General features: G+C 39.2%; 1 protein-coding gene across 1 annotated transcript; it reads left to right on the top strand.

Moving 5' to 3' along the window:
• Nucleotides 1-315: 315 nt before the first annotated feature.
• LOC141904169 (dynein axonemal heavy chain 3-like) lies at nucleotides 316-23638 on the top strand. Its single transcript, XM_074792710.1, has 58 exons — nucleotides 316-382; nucleotides 484-609; nucleotides 747-942; nucleotides 1138-1317; nucleotides 1514-1650; nucleotides 1737-1842; nucleotides 1920-2098; nucleotides 2217-2310; nucleotides 2683-2773; nucleotides 2908-3056; nucleotides 3144-3375; nucleotides 3465-3676; nucleotides 3823-3914; nucleotides 3992-4106; nucleotides 4184-4354; nucleotides 4498-4760; nucleotides 4843-5044; nucleotides 5192-5398; nucleotides 5493-5607; nucleotides 5731-5929; nucleotides 6276-6675; nucleotides 6912-7003; nucleotides 7485-7686; nucleotides 7944-8096; nucleotides 8187-8409; nucleotides 8557-8687; nucleotides 8979-9208; nucleotides 9411-9573; nucleotides 9666-9827; nucleotides 9918-10043; nucleotides 10592-10830; nucleotides 11013-11196; nucleotides 11472-11657; nucleotides 11860-12086; nucleotides 12544-12753; nucleotides 13175-13427; nucleotides 13636-13821; nucleotides 14155-14456; nucleotides 14835-15288; nucleotides 15418-15843; nucleotides 16134-16394; nucleotides 16483-16684; nucleotides 16948-17255; nucleotides 17341-17526; nucleotides 17914-18156; nucleotides 18240-18400; nucleotides 18485-18642; nucleotides 18785-19146; nucleotides 19222-19338; nucleotides 19418-19508; nucleotides 19584-19690; nucleotides 19773-19916; nucleotides 20189-20506; nucleotides 20885-21013; nucleotides 21123-21388; nucleotides 21549-21759; nucleotides 21845-21934; nucleotides 22590-23638. Exons 1-58 carry the CDS (start codon nucleotides 351-353, stop codon nucleotides 22794-22796), a joined length of 11208 nt encoding a protein of 3735 aa, XP_074648811.1. The 5' UTR covers nucleotides 316-350; the 3' UTR covers nucleotides 22797-23638.
• Nucleotides 23639-24271: the final 633 nt, after the last annotated feature.

Consider the following 24271-nt stretch of genomic DNA (forward strand, 5'->3'; position numbering starts at 1 on the left):
TCCCTTAAACTTAGAAAGATGTTGGGAAATTGTTTTTGGATTCAGGAATAAGTGCTTACTTCAGCTCACAATCTGACTGTTACAAACCCTGGAAGGTATAATAGTATACACTTTGATAAAATTCAGATTTCTAGTTGGCCCTATCTACAGCTATTTAAATCAGTGTCAATTTATTTTGATTTGCAGTTGATTATATTTTGAAAGACGCGTTAGAACGCGATCGTCTACACATCAGATCGATACCGAGTCCATTCCCTCAGAGAGTGCTACGCGCTCCAGTACCGTGGCACGACGAATATAAAATGGCGAAAGCTTTCAACGCTTCGAATTTATTCATCAACAATCCGATTATGCTGGAATTACAGAATATCTGGTTTGATAAGTAAGTACTGATCGGTTTTGCATAATCGGGGAAATTCTCGAGAATTCATAACGATCTCGCGATGTTCAAACTATAAATGTTCTCAATATTCGTTCTCGTAGATTTGCTGATTTGCGTTTTGTGAATTTGAAAGAGTTGCTTGCTGCTGATTTACCGTTATTGCCAAATGAATTTGAATCGATGGTTAAGAAGCAGTGTTGGGATGCTCATGAGGTGCTAAGAAAAAGGTATTTCACACTTACCATGAGAGATATTCAATCATATATAACTTATTTTTGGCAAAATATTATTATCATTAAAACTATCATCAGGTGTACTGCAATAAGATTATGCATTAGTAACAATTATTCTTGTTCCCTTGTAGCTGGATTCCGACTTGTGCCAAAGCTTTCATTGAGAATAAGGACTACTGGCAGGACCTCGTTCCGCAGAGCGATATAGATTCTACTCAATTGATTCAGCAGTTTTTCTCATGTGTCGCCGCTCTCATGTCTATTCAACTGCGCAGTATGGTCATCAATTCTCTCGCAGATTTCCTGAAATTCTTCGAAATTCACGGCGTAAGTTTACAAATTTGCATTCTCGATGAGAGCATTTACCTTTGACCGCTAAAAGCCAATTGCAGTCTGGAAGTAGCTATGCATACCAGCTTGTTTGAAAACTAAAAATCAATCTTGACCACCGTCCGCCGGTCTTTCAAACAACCAAATAGAGTCGAATAGTAGAATTAAACCATCTGTGTAATTCTTTTCTAGAATGGTAATGATTTTGGAGAACAGTTTGATGAGTTGCAGTACGTCATGGCTCAAGTGATGATTATTAAGCTTCGCGTGGAAGAGCCGAAAATTCTGTTCGACCCGCCGTTCAGGGAGGTCAAGGACATTATTCTACGCTGTTTTCAGGAGATCATAGCCAGCGGCGAAGGCTTACCTCGAGTGAGTTCTGTCGAATAATTTAAAAAACCTACGTTCAAAAAGTACTTGTACAAAATTGATGAGGGAAACAGAAATTTTTAAGCGTTAGTTAGTCAATGCAGATGACCAAATAACTCGGAAATCAAGCAAATTGAAAGACATCACAAAAAGATGTTTGTAAAACTCACTGAATGGATTTGTTTGTATAATTTTACAGGTTGAATGTGATTTATTTCCTGATATGCGCGGACAGCGTCTGTTACTGCGATCTGTAAAGATTGATGAATCGTTAGTTTCTGATTTCACCGATCGTGCGATGGCCATCTTTAAATCGAACACGATCGGCCCACAAAAGTAAGCCCACTTTTTTGGTCGAGATTACGCGCCTGTAATTAATTATTTTTCTGAATGTTAAAAAACATTTTCACGGATGTTTTTAGATATTTGAATACGTATCGGAAATACGCGGATCTGTTGAATAATAAAGCCGAACAGGATGTCACTTCATTCCTACAGGAACAACATTCGATTCTTGCTTTTAAAAAGGTAGAATTTATTAACGGCATCGTTGCCTGTAATATCAGGAATTCATAGTCTAACCGGCCTATGTACAATCTTTGCAGAAAATCAACAGTTATCAGGATTTGAAAGATGAGATTTGTTTATTGAGGATTACCGTTCCGCTGAGCATGTTCTGTTTGGATTGTATCGCTTTGAACAATGATCTCGCGTTACGATCACAAAAACTGAAAGACAGACTCGTGCTGTTCGAAGTCGATGAAAATAGAGATCTCAACAAAGGGTAATTTATGAAATCCTTTATTTATGTATTATTTGTTCATTCTCAAATAACTCAGAACTGTGGAACTTGGTCCAGTTTTAAAGGAACTGTAAATAAATCAATCCTGATTCATTTTCAGAATTTGTCGACGTTTCGATGAAATGTCTGATCGCGTGAGTGAAATGCCAGAAACGACTGCTGAACTGGTATCTCTGCAGGAATACCTCAGAACAGTAAGTACCCGGTAGTTCGCTCTGTGTCCTAAACCTCTCTATCGGACTCACTCCTCTATGTTTCACATTGCGTATTTCTAACCATACCCCTCACCGCACTGCCTAGGTATCTAATGATGAACCTCCTGAAGCTGAACCCGAACCAGATTATTATGACGATGAAGAGGGAGAAACGAAGGTGAACCCCTCAGTTCAGTTCGGCAGTTGCCCATTCATCTTTCATTGCTCTTCTTGTTCTGCTTCTTTGTTCATGTGTTTTATTGATTTTCCTATTTTCATCACTTATATGCTTTTTGTATCATTTCCAGCGCTTTTCCCACTATTGCTGTGTGTTCTCTTGTTTAAACTTCATTTCTGTAAATTTCTTTCAAGTCAATGGATGTAACCGTTTACAAGTTGAAAGATGAAATTGAAGAAGCTGCTAATCGCCTAGAGTTCCTGCTCGACTATGCTTTCCTGCCTTGTAAGTTCAGTTTTATCCTTCTGGTGGTTTCAGATTTCTTGGATAGAACAGTCCTCACTATGATGGATCATCCTATCTTTATTATTTTGCAGTGGAAGACATTAAGTTGAACAGTCTCGTATTCCACTGGCCCGATCACATTAAAACAGTATTCGAACTGGCGCAGTCGCGTATATCGAACAGACGCGAACACGCTGAAGACGAAGTCCGAAAGAGAGTCGAAGCTTTCGAAGAAAAACTCAACGAATACCAGAAAGAAGTCGATTCTTTCAAAAAGAAAGAGGTACAGGGATTCGAGCCAGATGCCATTGCTTCCATCATAAACTTGAAAAGTAAAGAATATTTTCAAATATGAATTGTTTTTCCGTAGATTATGAGCGTTGATGAGATGAAGACAAACGTCGAGATACTGACGACTTTGCACACAAACCTCGAGTCGGCTAGAGAGGAACTGGAAGGATTGAATACCGAGGAAGAGTTACTAGAATGGGAACCGACTCAGATGCCTCAATTACAGCTCATGTTCCAACAGAAAGATCCTTATGATAAACTATGGTCGACTGCTCTCAACTTCCATACCAAGAATGAATTATGGTTGAATGGTGAGCTGAATTTTAGTGCTAGACAAAAACTTTCAATTTTTTTAACCCTTTTAGTACCGATTAAGTGAAATTGAAAAATATTTTTGAAGGACCGTTTACGGAATTGAATGCGGAAGATATCGAAAACGAAATCGGAGACATGTGGCGTACGATGTACAAACTGACGAAAACTTTCGGTGATCAAGCCGGACCTCGTAGGATCGCCGATAGCGTGAAGGGCAAAATTGATAAATTCAAACAACACATGCCGATATTGAGCGTAATCTGTAACCCTGGAATCAGGGATAGACATTGGGATACTGTAAGTTCTTATGGAGCCTGAATGAACTAGATGCCTTGATTTCAATCCCTTAGACTCTAAGATATATCAGTTCGTTTTAGATATTTGAACTCTTAGACTCAAATCTAACTCATGCAAATCATTTATTTGTCTTTTGATAATTTTAGATGAGTGATATCGTTGGATTTGACATCCGACCTCAAGAAGAAACTTCACTTTTTACTATGTTGGAATACGGTCTGAACAAGTACTTGGAAAAGTAAGTCAGAATTTGATTCAGTCGTAATTCAGAACACTTTTAGGCGAACGTAGCCTTCATTTTCTGTACATTTTTAGATTGGAAGAAATCGGAACAGCTGCTAGTAAGGAGTATTCATTAGAGAAGGGTATGGAGAAAATGAAGTTCGAATGGCAGGATATGTGTTTTGAATTCCTCGAGTACCGCGATACAGTGAGTTGTTGTTCCCAATCCTGTTGCCGAATGATCTCGTAGCTCAGATAACAGATGGCCGATGTTGATATTTTCAGGGAGTCAGCATTCTGTCGGCGATCGATGATATACAAGTTTTACTCGACGATCACATCATCAAAGCTCAGACGATGAGAGGTTCTCCGTTTATCAAACCGTTCGAAACTGAGATGAAAGAATGGGAAGAAAAACTTGTTCTGATGCAGGATATTCTTGATGAATGGTTGAAGGTAATCATTGCCAGTTTCTCTGAGCTTTGTCTTTTCTTACCTTTTGCCAAAATTAGGCTAGGATGATAGTGCGATCTGTATTTTTCGTAGAGTTCTTTCACCCCATAAATACCAGTTAGTATTAAATGTATTATTATTTTCAGTGTCAAGCGACCTGGTTGTACCTGGAACCGATTTTCAGTTCGGAAGATATCATGGCTCAAATGCCCGAAGAGGGTCGAAAATTCGGTATAGTGGACAGTTATTGGAGAGACATAATGACCGAATCGATAAAAGATACACATTGTTTAGCCGCGACTGCTCAGGCGAACATGTTAGGTCGGTTACGAGAAGCAAACGTTCTCCTGGAGGAAATTCAAAAAGGATTGAACGCATATCTCGAGAAGAAGCGATTGTATTTCCCAAGGTATCTAAAAGCTCCTAAACTATAAATGAATGAGGCATCCATTTCAGTTCATTGAATATGAATATCTCGGTTAATTTTACAGGTTTTTCTTCTTGTCGAATGACGAATTATTGGAGATTCTGTCCGAGACTAAAGATCCAATGCGCGTACAGCCGCATTTGAAGAAATGTTTCGAAGGAATCAGTCGTCTGGAGTTCACTGAACAACAGGAAATCGTTGGAATGGTTTCAGCTGAAAAGGAAACTGTCCAGTTCGCTTCGAAGATCTATCCAGCTAAAGCTAAGGTTTGTTTCCAAGTTATGAGTTCATTTCTGCTTAAAGCAGAAATTTTGTTCAGTACACGCAGCCTGTAATGAAAAACTTTGAAAAGCAATACCTTGTTTTTTCGACAATGAAGAAATTGAGTCACTTTAAAACTTCATTCATTCTAGGGTATGGTGGAGAAATGGCTGTTACAAGTGGAAGATGTAATGATAAACAGCATACGTAAAGTAATATCAGAGTCTCTGCAGGCTTATTTGAATACGCCACGTGAACGCTGGGTTTTAGAATGGCCCGGACAGGTTATACTGTGTGTAAGCACCATCTACTGGTCACTGGAAGTACAGGAAGCCATGAAAGAACCTGATGGCATGAAGGTAAACTTTGAGAAAATTCTCTCCATGAACCATGTCCTGTGGCAAATTGAATTGATATGATAACATATACAAATAAATTATTTTTTTGTTTTAGAAATATCTTGAAAAAAGCAATAAACAGATCGATCACATAGTAGAACTGGTGCGTGGTAAACTTGATGGTGGAACTCGTGTTACTCTGGGAGCTTTGACTGTCATAGATGTCCATGGTAAAGTCTTTCAATTCATTCTCTTATCATTCAATTCACTGCTAATTTTCATAATTGTAAATATGTGATGAGTTGAGGTGTTTCGATAGGGTTTTTATTCAAATCTTGGTTGTTGTATTCCAGCTCGAGATGTCGTTGCTAAATTAACCGAAGATGACGTACGTAGTCCGAACAGTTTCGATTGGTTGAGTCAGTTACGTTATTATTGGGAGAATAACGACGTCATCGTGCGTATGATCACCACTGATATCGGTTACGGTTACGAGTATCTAGGAAACTCTGGTCGTTTGGTCATCACACCTCTTACTGATAGGTGTTATAGGTAAGACACTGGAAGAATACAGCCATAAAACTCTTCCAAAATTACTTGATTATAAGGAGTGCAGGATCTGCGTTAACCTGGTGTCGAATCAGTAAACATTAAGACAAATTGTACTTTGAAGGTTAACTTTCATTTCATCAAAAGTACAAGCTTATACAGCTAGTGGTGAAAGCTTGTACTTTTAATAGAATCGAGTAAACCTTCACAGTACAATTTGTCTTCACATTCACCAAATTTAATCAACTGTTAAACAGGTTTAAATACAGTTGCAAACCCTTTAGAAATAATGGTGAACTCCGAAATGAATTCATTGGATTAAACTTATTCTGATTTGTCTGATTTTTAGGACATTGATGGGAGCGTTGAAGCTGAATTTAGGTGGTGCGCCCGAAGGCCCGGCCGGTACTGGTAAAACTGAAACGTGTAAAGATTTAGCCAAAGCGGTTGCCAAACAATGCGTAGTTTTCAACTGTTCCGACGGCTTGGATTATAAAGCGATGGGTAAATTCTTCAAGGGTTTAGCTCAGGCGGGTGCGTGGGCGTGTTTCGATGAGTTTAATCGTATCGAGTTGGAAGTGTTGTCGGTCGTCGCGCAGCAGATTCACACGATTCAGATGGCGATCGCGAACAAACTGAAACGGTTCTTATTCGAAGGAACGGAGCTGTCGTTGAACCCGACTTGTACGATGTTCATCACGATGAACCCGGGTTACGCCGGCCGTCAAGAATTACCCGATAACCTGAAGGTAAGATTCTGAAAATCCGGAGAAACAGTTTTGGGTTGGCAGTTAAAAAACCCATTTTAGTTGAAAACTGAAAATTCGAAATCTATTTTGATATTTTGAATCTGTTGGGTTTTTATTGTGGGTTTGACGCTTAGACTTTATTTGCGACACATGGCTAATTTCTACTTATGGTTCTGGGTTCTTTACATTCAGGTATCTGAATACCGGGTACATACATATAACGGTTCTGATTTCAGGTATTATTCCGTACAGTAGCTATGATGGTTCCGGATTACGCTTTGATCGGTGAAATCTCACTTTATTCGATGGGTTTTGTCGACGCTAGAAGGTAAAACATCTCTTTAATATGCTTCAAACTCAGCTAGAGGCTACATGTTAATCACTGCATGATGTTTGATATAGTTTCACAGTTTCGGTTTACTAGGGTTCAAGGCAGCCACTGAATTAAAATAGGTCAATGAAAGTCTTTGAATTTTGAACAAATGATAATTTTTGGAGGCAAGCAGTGAGCAAAAAGCATCTTTCACCAAATGCTTAAATGCTGTACTTGTATGCCAACAGTATTTGATAAAACCTTTTAATTAGCTGAAAATGCTTGAGAGTCATCTGCGATACTAACTGACTTGAAACTCATTAACTTGGAAAACCTACAAAACTCATTGAATGAGAAAATCTGACTAATTTTGCCTGAAACCTGGAAAATCAGGGAATTTAGGTGGCCAGTACAACTTTGAACCCTAGTACGCATTTTGTCTCATTCACTCACACTGAATCACTGCATGTATTTCTATGAATGTGTTTCCCCACAGTTTGGCCGGCAAGATCGTAGCCACCTATCGACTGTGTTCAGAATTACTTTCCTCGCAACATCATTACGATTACGGAATGAGAGCCGTGAAATCGGTATTAACCGCCGCCGGTAATCTGAAACTGAAATACCCCGAACAGGATGAACAGATTCTCTTACTGAAAGCTATCAATGACGTCAACTTACCCAAATTCCTCGCACAGGTAGAGATGCTTGATTTATCACGAATTTGTCGATTCACTTGAAAATGTGGACCTGGTTCAACAGTTGTCGATTAGATTTTAGTTGCTAAGCTCTAAGGAACTCTCAACTTAAAATTTCGTCCGAGAACTGTGGAATCAGGTCCTGCATGTTAAGTACAATGTTGTGCATCAGGTATTTCATCTTACCGTACTTTAAGATATCGTCTTAGAAGACCGGTTGAACATGTATTCATTTTTTTACAATCCCTTATTTCTAGGATGTACCATTGTTCGAAGGTATCATCTCTGATTTGTTCCCGGGAGTCAAATTACCCCAACCAGACTACGGAGTATTCCTGGACGCGCTGAAAGAGAATTTAGCCAAGATGAAACTACAAGCTGTTCCATGGTTTATTGACAAGATTATTCAGGTAATAACGGATTTATGAATAACCTTAAGATGTTACAGACTTCGAGATCTTTTTGAAAAATTAACATATTCTATTTGTCCTACATTGTAGGTTTATGAGATGATATTGGTTCGTCATGGTTTGATGATAGTTGGAGAACCGTTAGGGGGTAAAACAATGTCCTATCAGGTACTAGCGGCCGCGTTAGGTGACCTGGCAGCGGCTGGATTGATGGACGAACATAAAGTTCAATACCGTATTATCAACCCTAAATCCATCACTATGGGTCAGCTGTACGGTTGCTTCGATCCAGTCTCTCATGAATGGACTGATGGTAAGTAAGATCTCTATGAAATTAATTTCAATGCTCAATTTTACAAAGCTTACCGTAATCTTTTACTGCAAACATTGTCATCATTTATTTAATCATTATTTCTGAAATACTGTTGTGAAGTTTACATTTAACTGCTGTTTTGTTTAGGTGTTTTGGCGAATACATTCCGTGAATATGCCAGTAACCCGAATGACGACAGGAAATGGATATTATTTGATGGTCCGGTCGATGCTGTATGGATCGAAAACATGAACACCGTACTCGACGATAATAAAAAGGTAAATGAAACATTTCTTATAGACCCTGGGGCCGGTTCCATAGTGGAGACCTAAGTCCAAAAGTGGTCATAAACCACAAGACTGGTCTTAAGTTGTTGGGCTAGGATGGTTTTAGACTGGTCTAATGTCTAAGCCATGACTATGGAACCAGCCCCTGTTCAGCAGTTGCATCTGACTTGAGTTCCAGAGAGAAATAATCAAAAAAGATTGATTATCTGCGAGATCTATTCTTCCTGTACGCGATGGTCCTGATTTTCCATTGAAATCCATATTTTTTTCTAATCGTTACAGTTATGTTTGATGAGTGGTGAAATCATACAGATGAGTAACACGATGAATTTGATATTTGAACCGGCCGATCTCGAACAAGCGTCACCCGCTACCGTCAGCAGGTGCGGTATGATCTATCTAGAGCCGCATCAACTCGGCTGGCGTCCTTCGATGAACTCGTGGATGCAACATGAATTGCCGAAGAATTTAACCGAGGAGCACATTGAGCTGGTCACTGATTTGTTTGAATGGTGAGTAGTGTTGCCACCTCAATATAAACAATGAATATTGCGAGAATTATGACTCCAGCGTTCAACTCTTAGGATAGTAAGGATAGGCAACAACAATTTTACACTTCTTACTTGTAGAATAGCCGGTACACTCGGAAATAGAGGATTGACAATATGATTAAAACCCGCTGTGTAACCCATAATGTATTTCTCTTTGATTTAGGTTGATTGATCCATGTTTGAGTTTTATCGCGCACAACTGTAAATGTATAGTGATCACGTCTCCTATTCACCTGGTCGTTACTCAAATGAGACTTTATAAAGCATTAATGGATGAAATCATTCATTCTGGTGAAGATGGCTGGGATCAACTTTCAGCTCAACAGGTAATTAACCAGTAAAGCCAACTATTAATTTTACCAGTTCCCAAGTTTTCTTTAACTGGTAATTCATATCTCTTTTGCTACATCTACTTCAGATTATGCTATGGCTGCAAGGTTTGTTCCTGTTCTCGTTAGTCTGGTCTATCGGTAGTACATTAGTCGGTGATAGTCGCAAGAAATTCGACACCTATTTCCGACATCTGATCTCCGGTACGGACGCCGACCATCCTAAACCTAAAAGTATCAAAATCACCAAGGTACGATTTTATGAATGAAGACAGTTTCTGTCTTTTACGATGTTGAGCTTTTAGAAATAGTTTGTTAATGTTAAACGATCTTATTTTCAGAGCAATTCATTCCCTGAGCGCGGCAGTATATATGATTTCTGTTTCGACAAGAAAGGCGGAGGATCGTGGGTTGATTGGATGGACACAATCGACAAATCTAAAACCGCTATTCCGGCTAATGCCAAAGTAAGTCATATTAAATCTATGATACAAACATAGCACTCCTTAAAGATGGTGCTATATAGTCAAGTTTTGAAATTTACATTTATTTAGACACAAAAATTGTTTACAAAATAGTTTCATGATAACAGCATTTTCCATTAATATAAGTCAATAAACATAAACACATAGATATGTCAACTATGTAGATGAATATACAAAATTGTGCCAAGGATTCATGCCAAGCCTTGATGGCCTGTACTCCAGGCAGGATCAACCTGTCTTTGTAGCTCAGTGAATAAGGTTTTTGACCCACAACCGCCAGTGAACCCATGCTTTTTGGTGAGGAAATATGTCAGTGACTCACTGATCGAACATCAATTCGAAACTCATATGTGGGTCATTACTCTGATTGAAGAGGTTTCCACAGTACCAGAACAAAAGAATAATAACCATGATAGCATTGAGAGTAACAATAAAAAAGAAAAAATTTATGCCATTAATGATAATATTAATGAAAGTATTCTACCAGGAAAGTTTTGTTGAAGTTACAGTTCATTCTGTATTTTCTATAGGTCAGTGATCTGATAATATCTACGTCAGATACGGCTCGACAGGTATTCTTCCTCGACGTTTTCCTCACTCATGAAATACCGCTGCTGTTCGTCGGTGAAACCGGTACCGGTAAATCGGCCATCACGAACAATCACTTGATTTCGTTACCGAAAGAGAAATACGTGCCGAACATGATGAATTTCTCGGCGCGTACGTCTGCCGGTCAAACTCAGGATATCATCATGTCTAAACTAGACAGGTAAGAAAAACTTCAGCACGAGTTCACGCTTAAATTCCCTTAAGGCCAGTGTGTCAAATGTTGATTCAAGTTACTGGCCCAGGACCCTGATTCGCGAGGCTTATCATGATGAATTTCAATTGTTGAAGTCATTCGGGAGCAAATGATCATAAAAACCTTTATTTTCAATTTAAATCTTTCAGACGAAGGAAAGGAGTCTACGGTCCGCCGATGGGTAAAAAATCGATTTGTTTCGTCGATGATTTGAATATGCCGGCAAAAGAGAAATACGGCGCTCAACCTCCGATTGAATTGTTGAGACAGCTCATCGACCACGGTCACTGGTACGATAAAAAAGACACGACAAAAATATTCCTCACTGATATAGTAAGTCATTTGTATTATTGCCTGCATTTTGAATGAATTTTGGGTGACTGGGTCCTAATGCAGCGCGAATAATAGTCTCAATCAATCATGGGTTTGAATCCTTTGAGGCGACTTTGGTCAACTTCACATCAGAGATTCTTCTTTCCATCATTTGGGAAAGATGATTTTAACTCTTGAGTGGCCGTCAGTCAGTTGAGGGACAAAAATGTGCTTGTTATTTTACAAGATCTCGTCTGATATGACAATTGTGTGTACATGTGTATTTATTTCTGTAGTTATTAGTGAGCGCGATGGGTCCACCAGGTGGCGGTAGACACGATATCTCCAGTCGTATGACCCGTCACATGAACATCATATCCATCGATCAGTTCGATGAGAATACGATGTCTAGAATATTCACGTCGATCGTCGATTGGCATTTCGCTAAAGGATTCGATGCAACTTTCTCCAGACTCGGCAAAGTAAGTACCTAAATAGAATATATGCTAGGAGTGTCCTTTTTTTCAGAAAACTTTCATATTTTTCTGGTTGTCACAATTCTAGAATCTAGAGGTTGGGCAAATGCTTACCAAAAAAGTTTTGGGTTAAGATCTGAACTCATTTTCGATGACATGAAATCTGGGGTAAAACTGTGTAACTGGATTCTTACTTCTCTAATTACAGTTACTGGTTACTGGAACTATGGCTGTTTATAAAGCAGCTGTAGAGAATTTCTTACCGACTCCGTCTAAAAGTCACTACGTGTTTAATTTGAGAGATTTCGCGCGCGTTATACAAGGAGTGCTGTTAGTACCGGCGTCTGTGATGACCGAGGGTGATAAACTCATACGTCTGTGGGTTCATGAAATTTATCGAGTTTTCTACGATCGTTTGATCGATGACGATGACAGGTTAGTTATTGATCGCTGCCTACAGTTCATTTATTAATTGATGATACCCAGTACTTGTTTTTCTGCGATATTATGTTTAAATTTTGAGATAAACACCAGTACCTTACTTAGGTCTTCACATGACTCTAAAAATTGCAGATGTCTGATATTATATCAGAGACCAATTGCACTGTAACCATGGTGTTCGGCCACCAGCTAACTCTAACCAACTTTTGAGCAACTGGGCCCTGATCTTAATGTAACAGGAAGAAATATCTGTCCTTCCCGAGCTTCGAACTCACGATGCCTGGCGTCCAAGGCTGACGCTCTTCCGCTGAGCCAAAGGGAATATTCCCGTTAGCTGAGCTAGTAGTAACACTGTAATACCCGGTCACATTTACCAATTGGAAGATTGGCTAATTGATTCAATCAAACGATTGATTTCATATGATTCAAAAAACTTTTAATTCTCTTTCAGGGTGGCGTTCTTTAGCATCGTTAAAGAAGAATGCAACAACGCTTTCAAAATATCGATGGATAAAGTTCTCGGTCATCTGACCAAGTCGGGAAATGTGAAAGACGAAAATATCAGAAGTTTGCTGTTCGGCGACTACATGAACACCGAATCAGAGACGAAAATCTATAACGAAGTCACAGATTTGAAGGAACTTACAAAAGTCATGGAACAGTAAGCGTTGTTTTGAATATGGTTGATGTTTTTTACTGCCAGGCTCTCCACAAATCAACATGAAATTTCACAATTAAGTTGAACTCAATTTTTGGTCGAGTTGCTGTTCTAAGATTTAGTTCTAGCATATATACCGGTAGTTGCCATTGGCTTATTGAGATATCAGAACTGACTATGACTACTTTTTGAGAGTAGTTTCTACCCATTTTGAGAGCTCAATTACTCTCAAAAAGTTATATCAAAATAATCTCAAATTAGAATGAATTCTAGTTCATTTTCTATTAGACTATATTCTTTATATCAACTTACTCTTTTTCGCTGAAAACTACTACAATTATCAGATCTGTCTGGTCTGTGATGAAATATTTTTTTGATTGATTTTTCAAAGTGTATATACCGGGTATTCGTGGATTATTTTCAGTTATCTCGATGAATACAACATGATCAGTAAAACACCGATGTCGTTAGTGATGTTTAAATTCGCGATCGAACACATTTCTCGAGTGAGCCGCGTTCTGAAACAGGATAACGGACATTGTTTACTGATCGGTATCGGTGGCAGCGGTCGCCAGAGCGCGACCAAACTAGCCACGTTCATGGCCGATTACGATCTGTTCCAAATTGAAATCACCAGAAACTACACAGCCAATGAATGGAGAGATGACATCAAAAAGGTACTTTTTCTGCATAGGTTATCTATGAATCAATGATTCAGTTTTTGCAGTTTTAATGCCAATTTCATTGTTTACTTTTTGACCTCAAAAATAGTTATTTAATTTCTTTGATCAATCAGAAAAGATACCTCGCTACAGGTCTTGTTTTCTGATGCTGGTGAAATGATGCATCTCTTTCATGAAATCTTTCTCACTTCTTTTTATAAAGTTGTTACTGAAAGCTGGAACCGAAGGTAGAAACATGGTATTCCTGTTCGCCGACACGCAGATTAAGGACGAATCGTTTATGGAGGATATTAGTATGATATTAAACACTGGTGACGTACCGAATCTTTACCCAGCTGACGAAAAAGCTGAAATCATCGAAAAAATGCAAGCAATCGCGAGACAAGAGGTAAGTGTTTCGATGTCCGCCTATCTTCAGGAATAAGACAACAATCCAGAGTATCATCAGATTTGAGCAGTCATTAGGGCAACCTGTTGATAACTACCACTCACTTAAGAGCTTCTGTACATAAATAGTCAGTTTATGCATATAATGACATCTGCATAGTAAACCTTGCCTGACTCGGACAAGTTGGGACTGGCAAAATTGGTCCGAGTAAAGCAAAAGTCTGAGTTTAGGATCGTGAAATTAGTTAGTAAGTCGGAAAATCATTTGGAAAACAAAATTGGTGATGATGCATAAAAGGTAAAGTAATCTTATTATTGATTCCGTTGTTTCTAGGGTAAAAAGATCGATGCTACCCCGCTGGCGATGTACAGCTACTTCATCGAACGAGTTCGCAGTAATTTACATATCGCGCTGGCGATGAGTCCGATCGGTGACGCTTTCAGAAATCGTTTGAGAATGTTCCCGTCGTTGATTAACTGTTGTACGATCGATTGGTTCATGGCTTGGCCGTCGGACGCGCTCGAAATGGTGGCTAATAAATTCTTAGAGGATGTCGAACTAGAGGACACGATGAGAACGGAAAGCGTAGCGATGTGTAAACATTTCCACGAAAGCGTCAGAACTCTATCATTGAAGTTAGTATTGCAATATCCTACTTGTACTCATCTTATTTCTATGTCTTGCTATTGCATTTTCAGTCAAAAAGAAATGATTAATGAGATGTTCATTTGATCTTGAAATAAGGAATCAACCCTCTTATTTATTTGATTGATCGATTTTGATTTGATTCGAATTTGTGTCCCTTACATTGATTGGTATATCTGATTTGAATTGACTAAACTGACTGAATTGATTTGAACTTGGTGTCCGGGAATGAAAAAGGGGGTTTGATTTTGAAATCAAAGTACAGATATAGATAGTTGAATAATCGGTAAAATTTGCATACCGTAATTCTTTTCTTCGAAAGTGCGTAATTTGAGATAACGGTAATAAATTCACGTTTTCAATTTCAGATTCTTTACGATGTTGAGACGTCATAATTACGTAACTCCGACCTCCTACCTCGAACTGATCCTCACTTTTAAACGAATGCTCGGTTTGAAACGTAACGAAATCATGCAATTGAAAAATCGTTACCTGACCGGTTTGGAGAAACTGGAATTCGCGGCGTCGCAAGTTTCCGTCATGCAACAAGAACTGCGCGATCTGCAGCCGGAATTGATCAAAACGTCGGCCGAAACCGAGAAACTCATGGTCAAAATAGAACAAGACACGGTGGAAGTCGAGGCGAAAAAAGAAGTCGTCAGCGCAGACGAAGCGGTAGCTAACGAAGCAGCCGCAGCTGCTCAGGCGATCAAGGATGAATGCGAGAGCGATCTAGCTGAAGCTATTCCTGCCCTGGAAGCTTCGATTTCCGCTCTGAATACGTTGAAACCGTCAGATATTACTGTAGTTAAATCCATGAAGGTGTGTAAACTTCTTGATTACTTGAATGAATAAAACAGTCAGTCAGAGGCATGCCTAGTGTGGTAGAGCTGGTGGCATGGCATAAAATAATCAAGAAATATTTAACTGGAAATTTGTATTTTCTTTCAGAATCCACCTAACATTATCAAACTGGTTATGGAATCCGTATGCGTTATGTTAGGTCTGAAGGCAGAGCGTAAACCCGACCCAGGCGGCTCCGGTAAAATGATTGAAGATTTCTGGGGCCCATCTCAGAAACTTCTCGGCGATATGAAGTTTCTGGAACGCTTGAAATTGTACGATAAAGACAACATCTCGCCACCCGTTATCAAGAAAATTCGAGACAAATACATCCCTAATCCGGAGTTCGAGCCGTCTATCGTGGCTAAAGCTTCGACCGCGTGCGAGGGTTTAGTGAAATGGGTTCGCGCGATGGACGTTTACGATCGCGTGGCTAAAGTTGTCGCTCCGAAGAAAGCAAAACTGGCAGAGGCAGAGGCTGATTTGTCCGTTCAAATGGAGAAACTGAACTTGAAAAGATCGCAATTACAAGAGGTAACCTAAAGTCGAGAAGATAGACGATATCCATGAAGATGAATATGAAAGAAATCCCACAATAATTCAGCCAAAGATATGAAGTTCTTGGGTAAAAGATTTATATATTTTCTAGCAAGTTTTTGGCTAAAGACTGTGAACTATGAGTAGCTGAATTATTGTGGGATTTCTCGTAGGTAACCTAAAGTTCAGAACCCAGTTGTGAGTCAAATTAGACTCAATATTTAGATTAGAGTTAAAAAGTGTAAATCGGGCAGAAGAATTGAGAAGGATTCATCATATTCATTCAGGTTGTCGACAAGTTGCAAGCTCTAAACGACCAGTTCGAAGCGATGACTCAGAAGAAGAAAGAATTAGAAGACAACATCGAGATCTGTTCGCAGAAACTCGTACGAGCGGAGAAACTGATCGGTGGACTCGGCGGCGAGAAGGATCGATGGACCGAGATGGCGAATATGCTCGGAGAACGATATTATAACATAACCGGTGATGTGTTGATTAGTTCCGGCGTTGTCGCGTATCTCGGCGCATTCACAGTAGATTTCAGACAGGTTTGTTCTCGAATTCAAGTGAATAAAATCCTTGGAAAATGAGAATATTTTGGTGGATGTTGACATCGTCTTCATATTCGATTTTTAGGAAATAGTCGGCGATTGGCATAAAATGTGTCAAGAGAAACAGATTCCGTGTTCGGCTCATTTCTCGTTGAACGGCACGTTAGGCGAACCGGTGAAGATTCGAGCCTGGCAGATCGCCGGGTTACCGGTTGATAACTTCAGCTGCGATAACGGTATCATCGTAGATAACTCGCGAAGATGGCCTCTGATGATTGATCCGCAGGGTATGTAGTGAGCTTGTGCGCTAAAATTCTGGGGCTGCAGTTACTCAAAAGTTGGTTAGAATTAACCAGTGGATAGTTGACATAATGACAATTAAAAGTTACTATGGTATCTATCCCTTAGTTATCTTGCACCAACCTTTGAGCAAACAGGCCCCTGATGTAATGATGAGTAGGCCTATCTTGAAGCTGCTGTGTGGTGTTATTTGAATGCGATAGATTGCAACATTTTTAGATTGTATGCTGTTATCTTTTTCTATACATAGGTCAAGCTAATAAATGGGTGAAAAACATGGAAAAAGCGAATAAAATCAGCATAATCAAACTGTCCGATCCGAACTATACGAGAATACTGGAGAACTGTATTCAGTTCGGAACGCCGTGTTTATTGGAGAACATCGCCGAGGAACTCGATCCGTTGCTCGAACCGATTCTTCAGAAACAAACATTCAAACAGCAAGGAGTTGAATATATCCGTCTGGGAGATAATGTTATTGAATACTCGCAGGATTTCAGATTTTACATTACCACCAGGCTCAGAAATCCACATTATCTACCCGAAATCTCTGTGAAGGTAAGTTTTCGAAGACTGGGACTTCAACTTTTGCAGCACCTGATACCGAGTGAAGATTCAAATTTACGTTCGTTCATTTTTTCAGGTAACGCTGGTGAATTTCATGATTACGCCTCAAGGTTTAGAGGATCAGTTGCTCGGTCTCGTCGCCGCTAAAGAGAAACCCGAACTCGAAGAGAAGAAAAATCAACTGATTTTAGAATCAGCTGCGAACAAGAAACAACTGAAAGAAATCGAAGATAAAATTCTCGAAGTTTTGTCAAGCTCAGAGGTGAGCCTAGTTTCTTGCTCAATATAACAAACCCACTTTAGATGATATGATCATTGAATACATGCCCATATCGTGAAGGGGTTCAGGGGCTTCGATAGAACCTGACAGAAAATGATTTAGTTCCACTTATTTTTGATTTTGAAAATTATTCTGCTAAAAGATTACACTAAACACTGATACTACAATATACATTAGATGTGTTCGATTATTTAGACCTTCGATCAACTGGAATCGCTCAGAGCCCATATCTGAGCATAAGATTTTCAAGATCTTTCCAGGGGAGGGTCCCTATAAATTTCCAACAAAAATTACAAATGAACCCACCTACATATTTCTCACTCTACGCGCCTGTAATATGAATTTCAATGTTCGACTTACTTTTTTCAGGGAAATATCCTTGAAGACGAGAGCGCGATCAAGATTCTTTCGTCGTCTAAAACATTGTCGGAAGAGATTTCCGTAAAACAAGAGATCGCTACGGCTACAGAGAAAGAAATCGATGAAACTCGAAGCGGTTATTTACCCGTAGCGAAACACTCGTCGATTCTGTTCTTCTGTATCTCGGATCTGGCTAATATCGAACCTATGTATCAATATTCATTAACCTGGTTTATCAACTTGTATCTGCAGGTATGTATTTCAAAACGAACCGACTTATCCCCCGTCTCTTTCACATTTTGAAATTATACGATTTTTACTCCTTTCTTTTCCAGTCAATTATAAACAGTACCCCGTCGTCAGATCTCGAGGAGAGAATTGAGAATTTGAACGAACATTTCACACTGAGTATCTACCGCAATGTCTGTCGTTCGTTGTTTGAGAAGGATAAACTACTGTTCTCGTTTATATTGTGCGTTGGTATCATGACCGGACAGTAAGTATTCTATTCCATCCGCTTATCTTCATTTTCTGATATTTCAAACTTAACCATATCGTGGACTGTTATTTTCTCGAACAGAGGTAAAATCGACGACACGGTTTGGCGATTCCTGCTCACCGGAGGTGTCGCGTTGGAAAATCCGTACCCGAATCCGGCCGCGGAATGGCTCACCGATAAATCCTGGTCGGAACTCGTGCGAGCTTCGAATCTACCAAATCTCAACGGTTTAATGGAACGTAAGTGTAATAAAAATATTAAATCGGCATCCCTGAAACTTCAGTCCTGGGTCTCTGATAAGATAAGCTTATTTCTTCTTGATTTACAAAATATTCCGTTAGGCAGCCCTGAAAATCGAAAATTCGTAATCATGTTTTACAGATGTTCGAGAAAATCCCGATCTCTGGAGAGAGATGTACGATTCGGCGACTCCTCAAGATTTCAAATATCCGGCACCGTTTAACGTACTGAGCGGAATGGATCGAATGGTCGTGCTCAGGTGTTTGCGTCCGGATAAAATCGAGCCCGCCGTTCAAACGTTCATCGTCGATAACCTCGGGCAGACGTTCATTGAACCGCCGACTTTCGACCTCGCTGGGTCGTTCGCCGATTCCAATTGTTGCGCTCCGTTGATTTTCATTCTGTCACCGGGAGCCGATCCGATGAACGCGTTGTTGAAGTTCGGCGAAGATATGGGTTATACCGGCTCGAAAATTCAAACTATCTCGCTCGGACAAGGACAGGTAACGATTTGTTTCAATATAACGGGTTAATTCGAGTCACGCAGAATTGTTAATGAAATGCTTGTGGGTTTGTAGGGTCCGATTGCTGCTAAGATGATCGACAATGCTTTGAAAGACGGAAGCTGGGTTGTTTTACAGAACTGTCATTTAGCGACGAGCTGGATGCCAAAGCTTGAAAAAATCTGCGAAGAGGTGAGATTTATTTTATGAGATGAAAGAAAAGAAAAAGCTTCTGATAGAAATTGCTACATTTTATTCTTTGTAATTTTAGGTCATTATCCCTGAAAGTACGAACACTGATTTCCGATTGTGGTTGACTAGTTACCCATCAGATGAGTTCCCAGTTTCTATTCTACAAAATGGTAAGTATCGATAGCCGAACTAATTTTTCGCACAGTTGAGGGTTGTTTGTCAATTGCTATATTTTATAACTTCAGGTGTGAAAATGACAAATGAACCGCCAAAAGGTTTACGTTCAAATCTACTCCGTTCATATCTCAATGATCCGATATCAGATCCAGCATTCTTCAAAGGCTGTACTAGTGTAAGTATGAAAGATCTCATTGATCACCTAATTTTCCTATGGAGTATGAATGATTGATCAAATACAAATGATTCTCTTTCAGTCTCATCGATGGCAGAAGATGTTGTTCGGTTTGTGTTTCTTCCACGCTCTCGTGCAGGAAAGGCGAAAGTTCGGACCGTTAGGCTGGAACATTCCTTACGAGTTCAATGAATCTGATTTACGTATCAGTATGAGACAAATGCAGGTACGAACAATGAAAGTTTGAATAGATTTTAATCTATGTGTTGATGAGCCTGTGGGCTCTGTGACTCTGTGATGTTAACTTTGGCATCTATATTGTTCATTTCATTGTTATCTTTACGTGAAAAAAAAATATTGTGTTTGTGATTCTGTGCATGGCTAGCTCCAAATGTTAAATTATATTTGTTTAAGCGTCTGAGTACTACCATTGCTGTATCTAGGATTTAATTTTTTGTGAGATTTACATTAACTTATTTTCGCAATTGTGTATTGTAGATGTTTTTGAATGAATACGAAGAGCTTCCACTGGACGCGTTGATCTATCTAACTGGTGAATGTAACTACGGAGGTCGTGTAACCGATGATAAAGATCGTCGTCTGCTCATCTCATTACTGTTGATATTCTATAATACGGATATCATCGATAACGACGACTACAAGTTCTCGATGAGCGGCGTTTACTACGCCCCAAAACACGGCCCGTATCAGAATTATATCGATTACGTGCGCAGTTTACCGCTGAATCCGAACCCGGAGGTGTACGGGTTACACGAGAACGCTGATATTACTAAAGACAACCAGGAAACACAACAGGTTAGTCTCAAACTGCCAGGACGGAGAATTATTGAGAAAACAGGAGGGAATATCAAAGTTGGAGGGTTAATAGTTAAACGTAAAGGTTAAACTCTCAAGTTTTGGTGTACGGGATAAGTGCTATTGGTTTCTTCATGTCTTTAATGAGGACATTTCAGACTTAGGGGTCATTCATTTATTACGTACGCACCAAGGGAGGGGGAGGGGTCAGTGCAATTGCGTACTGTAATGCTTAATGTATATGAAAAAATGGCCGATTTTGCGTACAGAGGGGGAGGGGGGGTTGAAAAATTCAAATTTTATGCGTACGTAATAAATGAATGATCCCTTAACCTTCTATAATTATGCTTATGTTACCAATTTCATATATGATTTCAGTTATTCGAGAATATTCTGTTGACTCTACCTCGACAAACGAGTAGTGGTGGTCGCTCTCCGGCTGACACTATACAAGATCTTGCTCAAGACATTCTTTCTAAACTACCGGCTAATTATAACATGGAAAAGGTTGGTTTAACATTTAATGCCCAAAAATGCTTCATCCAAGGAATTGGTCTATGTCTCCATCAATAAATCCTGCACATTCTAATTCTAATTCATTTCATGTTTGTTTTAGGTGATGGAAAAATATCCAGTATTGTACAAAGAATCGATGAATACAGTTTTACGTCAGGAGTTGATTCGATACAACAGACTGGTGACAGTCGTACGAGCTTCGTTACAAAACTTACTGAAAGCCATCAAAGGTTTAGTCGTTATGTCGGCCGAACTGGAGGACGTATTCGATTCGATGCTCATCGGTAAAGTGCCGGCGATGTGGGCCGCAAAATCGTACCCATCGCTTAAACCGCTCGGTGGTTATGTATCCGATTTGATACTGAGGTAAAGATCGAAATAAAATTTCGAAACAAATTTTTTGAAATAGATGAATAACTTTGATTTTTAAAGAAAAGATAACCATCAGCCTTGCCATTCATACATGTATTCAGTTTACAATTCGTCCTGTCATTTCAATCATTGGTCGTGTATCTCCTATTTTTAGATTGAAATTCTTCACTGACTGGATACAGAACGGAGCTCCGGTCACGTTTTGGTTGTCCGGATTCTACTTCACTCAGTCATTTTTGACCGGCGTGTCTCAGAATTACGCTCGTAAATATTCAATTCCGATCGATAAACTCGGATTCGAGTTCGAGGTGATGACGGCCGAAAAATCAATGCCGTCTATACCAGAAGATGGAGCCTATATCTACGTAAGTCTTGAATCATAATGCGCTTTTCTGAATCTTTTCAAAAATGTTCAGTTTGTCATATTCGATGTTCGGTACTGTTTTTCAGGGGTTGTTCATAGAAGGAGCGAGATGGGATCGAGAGCTTCACGTTATCAACGAATCTCTGCCTAAGAGTTTGTTCGATACTATTCCTGTTGTATCCTTTTGTTACATTTAACTTCAATCAGTGATCACGAAGACTGCACCAAACAGTTGTATATGATTGAGGTATCAATCATTTACATCATCATCATCATGCTGGTTCTGTCTCCTCAGTAGCTGGTGATCCTGAGGAGACAATCAATCCAACAGCTATTAGGCAGTTCGGTCTGGCATAATAATTAAATTCAACATACTAAACAATCATAATAAATATATACATGATCAGGGGCTGGTTGCTCAAAGCTTGGTTAGATTTAACCATCCAATAACTACTATAGTGATAATGTAGTTTCAATTGTCACCATGGCAGTTATCCACTGGTCATCTATGACCAACTTGTTTTTGATCTTAAAATAGGGATTGTCCCTGTTATTTATTTGGTTGGTAAATTTCGACCAACTTTTAACAGGATGACCACTTACCTGCAAATCAGGGAATTCTTTTTTTTCTTTATAGAAGTCAGGGAATAAAAGGTGAATTATATAAAATGTCTTAGAATCAGGGAAAAGTCAGGGAAATTTGTTGAGATATTTAGATTGCGTGTATGATCAATCAGTCGGCCACCCTGTTTAAGCAACGGACTCCTTATTCTAAAATATGTTTTTCCCGAGCTCCTTGTTTAAACTTTCCTTGACGATATTGCCTCGTAGATATGGCTAAAACCCGGCATCATCGAAGACTTCAAACCTCAACCGATCTACAAATGTCCGATTTACAAGACGAGCGCGCGTAGAGGCACGCTATCGACGACCGGTCACTCGACTAACTTCGTCCTCTACATCGAAATACCGTCGAATAAACCGCAGGAACACTGGGTGAACCGCGGCGTCGCCATCTTGTGTCAACTCGACGACTGAAAATACTCACGTTTACTTATATTTGTTATCTATGTTAAAAACGTTATTTTTGTGTACAAATAATCTGTGATTTATTTTTTATCAATGAGAATTTTACGGCTATCGACAATTTAAGCAGTACTCGGTATATTTTCCGTCCTTCCGATTTACTATTTTCTGTAAAAAGCCATGAATCTATTATAGGAATTATTTCGTGTGTGTTTGTCTTTCAATTCAATATTATTAACATTCTTACATAATGTCTTCCTGTAGAATTATTTTAGTGGAAAATTAGTGCCACTTCTAGTTACAGTATTTCCATGTTGTATTGCATGATGCCAATATCATCTCATATGTGCTTATTTTTAAAGTTTTTGTTGCAAATCTCTCAAATCTCTTTTCGTTATCAGGCCAATACATATTTTCAGTTAGAATTTTACTTAATGGTGAATCATTGTGAACCTATCCTTACCGGGTCTCATCCAGAATTGAATATGTTGTCTAACTCTCTGAATCCTGTCTTGATCTGTGATATGTATTTTCTAAGGTTAAATTCATCCGTCCAGTGGTACAGTACATTCTGCAGTATCATGTTCTTCGTTCAGGGTAGAAAAAAAAACTAACAAGCTAACTACGAGTTACTCAAGTTTATGAACAAACTGAATTCCTATTTGCCAAAATCTGTACAAATACATCATTATATCAATATTATTGTTAGTTTGTGGTATGTAGATAAGTGTAGGCCTTCTACGCCTCAATATTTCTAACCCTAATTTAATTTTTGAGCAAAACCATTGTTGTTGTTGTTGTTTGTATAGATGATATATTTCTAAAACCCAAAAATGTCTAAAATGTTTACGTAAGTAGTTTGGATTGATTTAATAAATATGTATAGAATAGATACGATACAATATGTTGTTGTTTGTTTATTGTTTTTTTTTAAATGGAAATTCAATTTAAGGTCTTCGGTGGTCTGGAATGTAGTTATACGTGATTGATTGGCTACCGGTAGACAGGATTCGAACCTGGGCAAACCTATTCATCCATTCATTAATGTTTACCACCCATTTTCATGTACGCATGGTGGCAGCACTATATGGTCCCCTAGTGGTACTTCTGTGAACTAATGTTATGCTGGAGCTATGTATTATTAGTTCACAAAAATTCCACTAGGGGACTGTAAGGTGCTGCCACCTAACTATAAGCACACACACCCACAAGCCGCATTACATTAGTTCAGAGAAATTCCACTAGGGTCCATATGGTTGGTCCCCTGGCTATAGCCCGCATTACATTAGTTCAGAGAAATTCCACTAGGGGACTGTAAGGTGCTGCCACCTAACTATAAGCACACACACCCACAAGCCGCATTACATTAGTTCAGAGAAATTCCACTAGGGTACCATATGGTTGGCCCCCTGGCTATAGCCCGCATTACATGAGTTCAGAGAAATTCCACTAGGGGACCATACGGTTGGCTCCCAGGGTATAGCCCG

Source organism: Tubulanus polymorphus, chromosome 4, assembly GCF_964204645.1.
Source record: "Tubulanus polymorphus chromosome 4, tnTubPoly1.2, whole genome shotgun sequence".
Taxonomy (NCBI): domain Eukaryota; kingdom Metazoa; phylum Nemertea; class Palaeonemertea; order Tubulaniformes; family Tubulanidae; genus Tubulanus; species Tubulanus polymorphus.

Coding starts and splice junctions, on each gene's coding strand:
- LOC141904169 (XM_074792710.1), top strand. CDS start 351: ATGCTGGAATTACAGAATATCTGGTTTGATAA. Junction 4,355..4,497: donor TTCTTGATGAATGGTTGAAG/GTAATCATTGCC, acceptor TATTATTTTCAG/TGTCAAGCGACCTGGTTGTA. Junction 19,147..19,221: donor TCTCGCTCGGACAAGGACAG/GTAACGATTTGT, acceptor GTGGGTTTGTAG/GGTCCGATTGCTGCTAAGAT.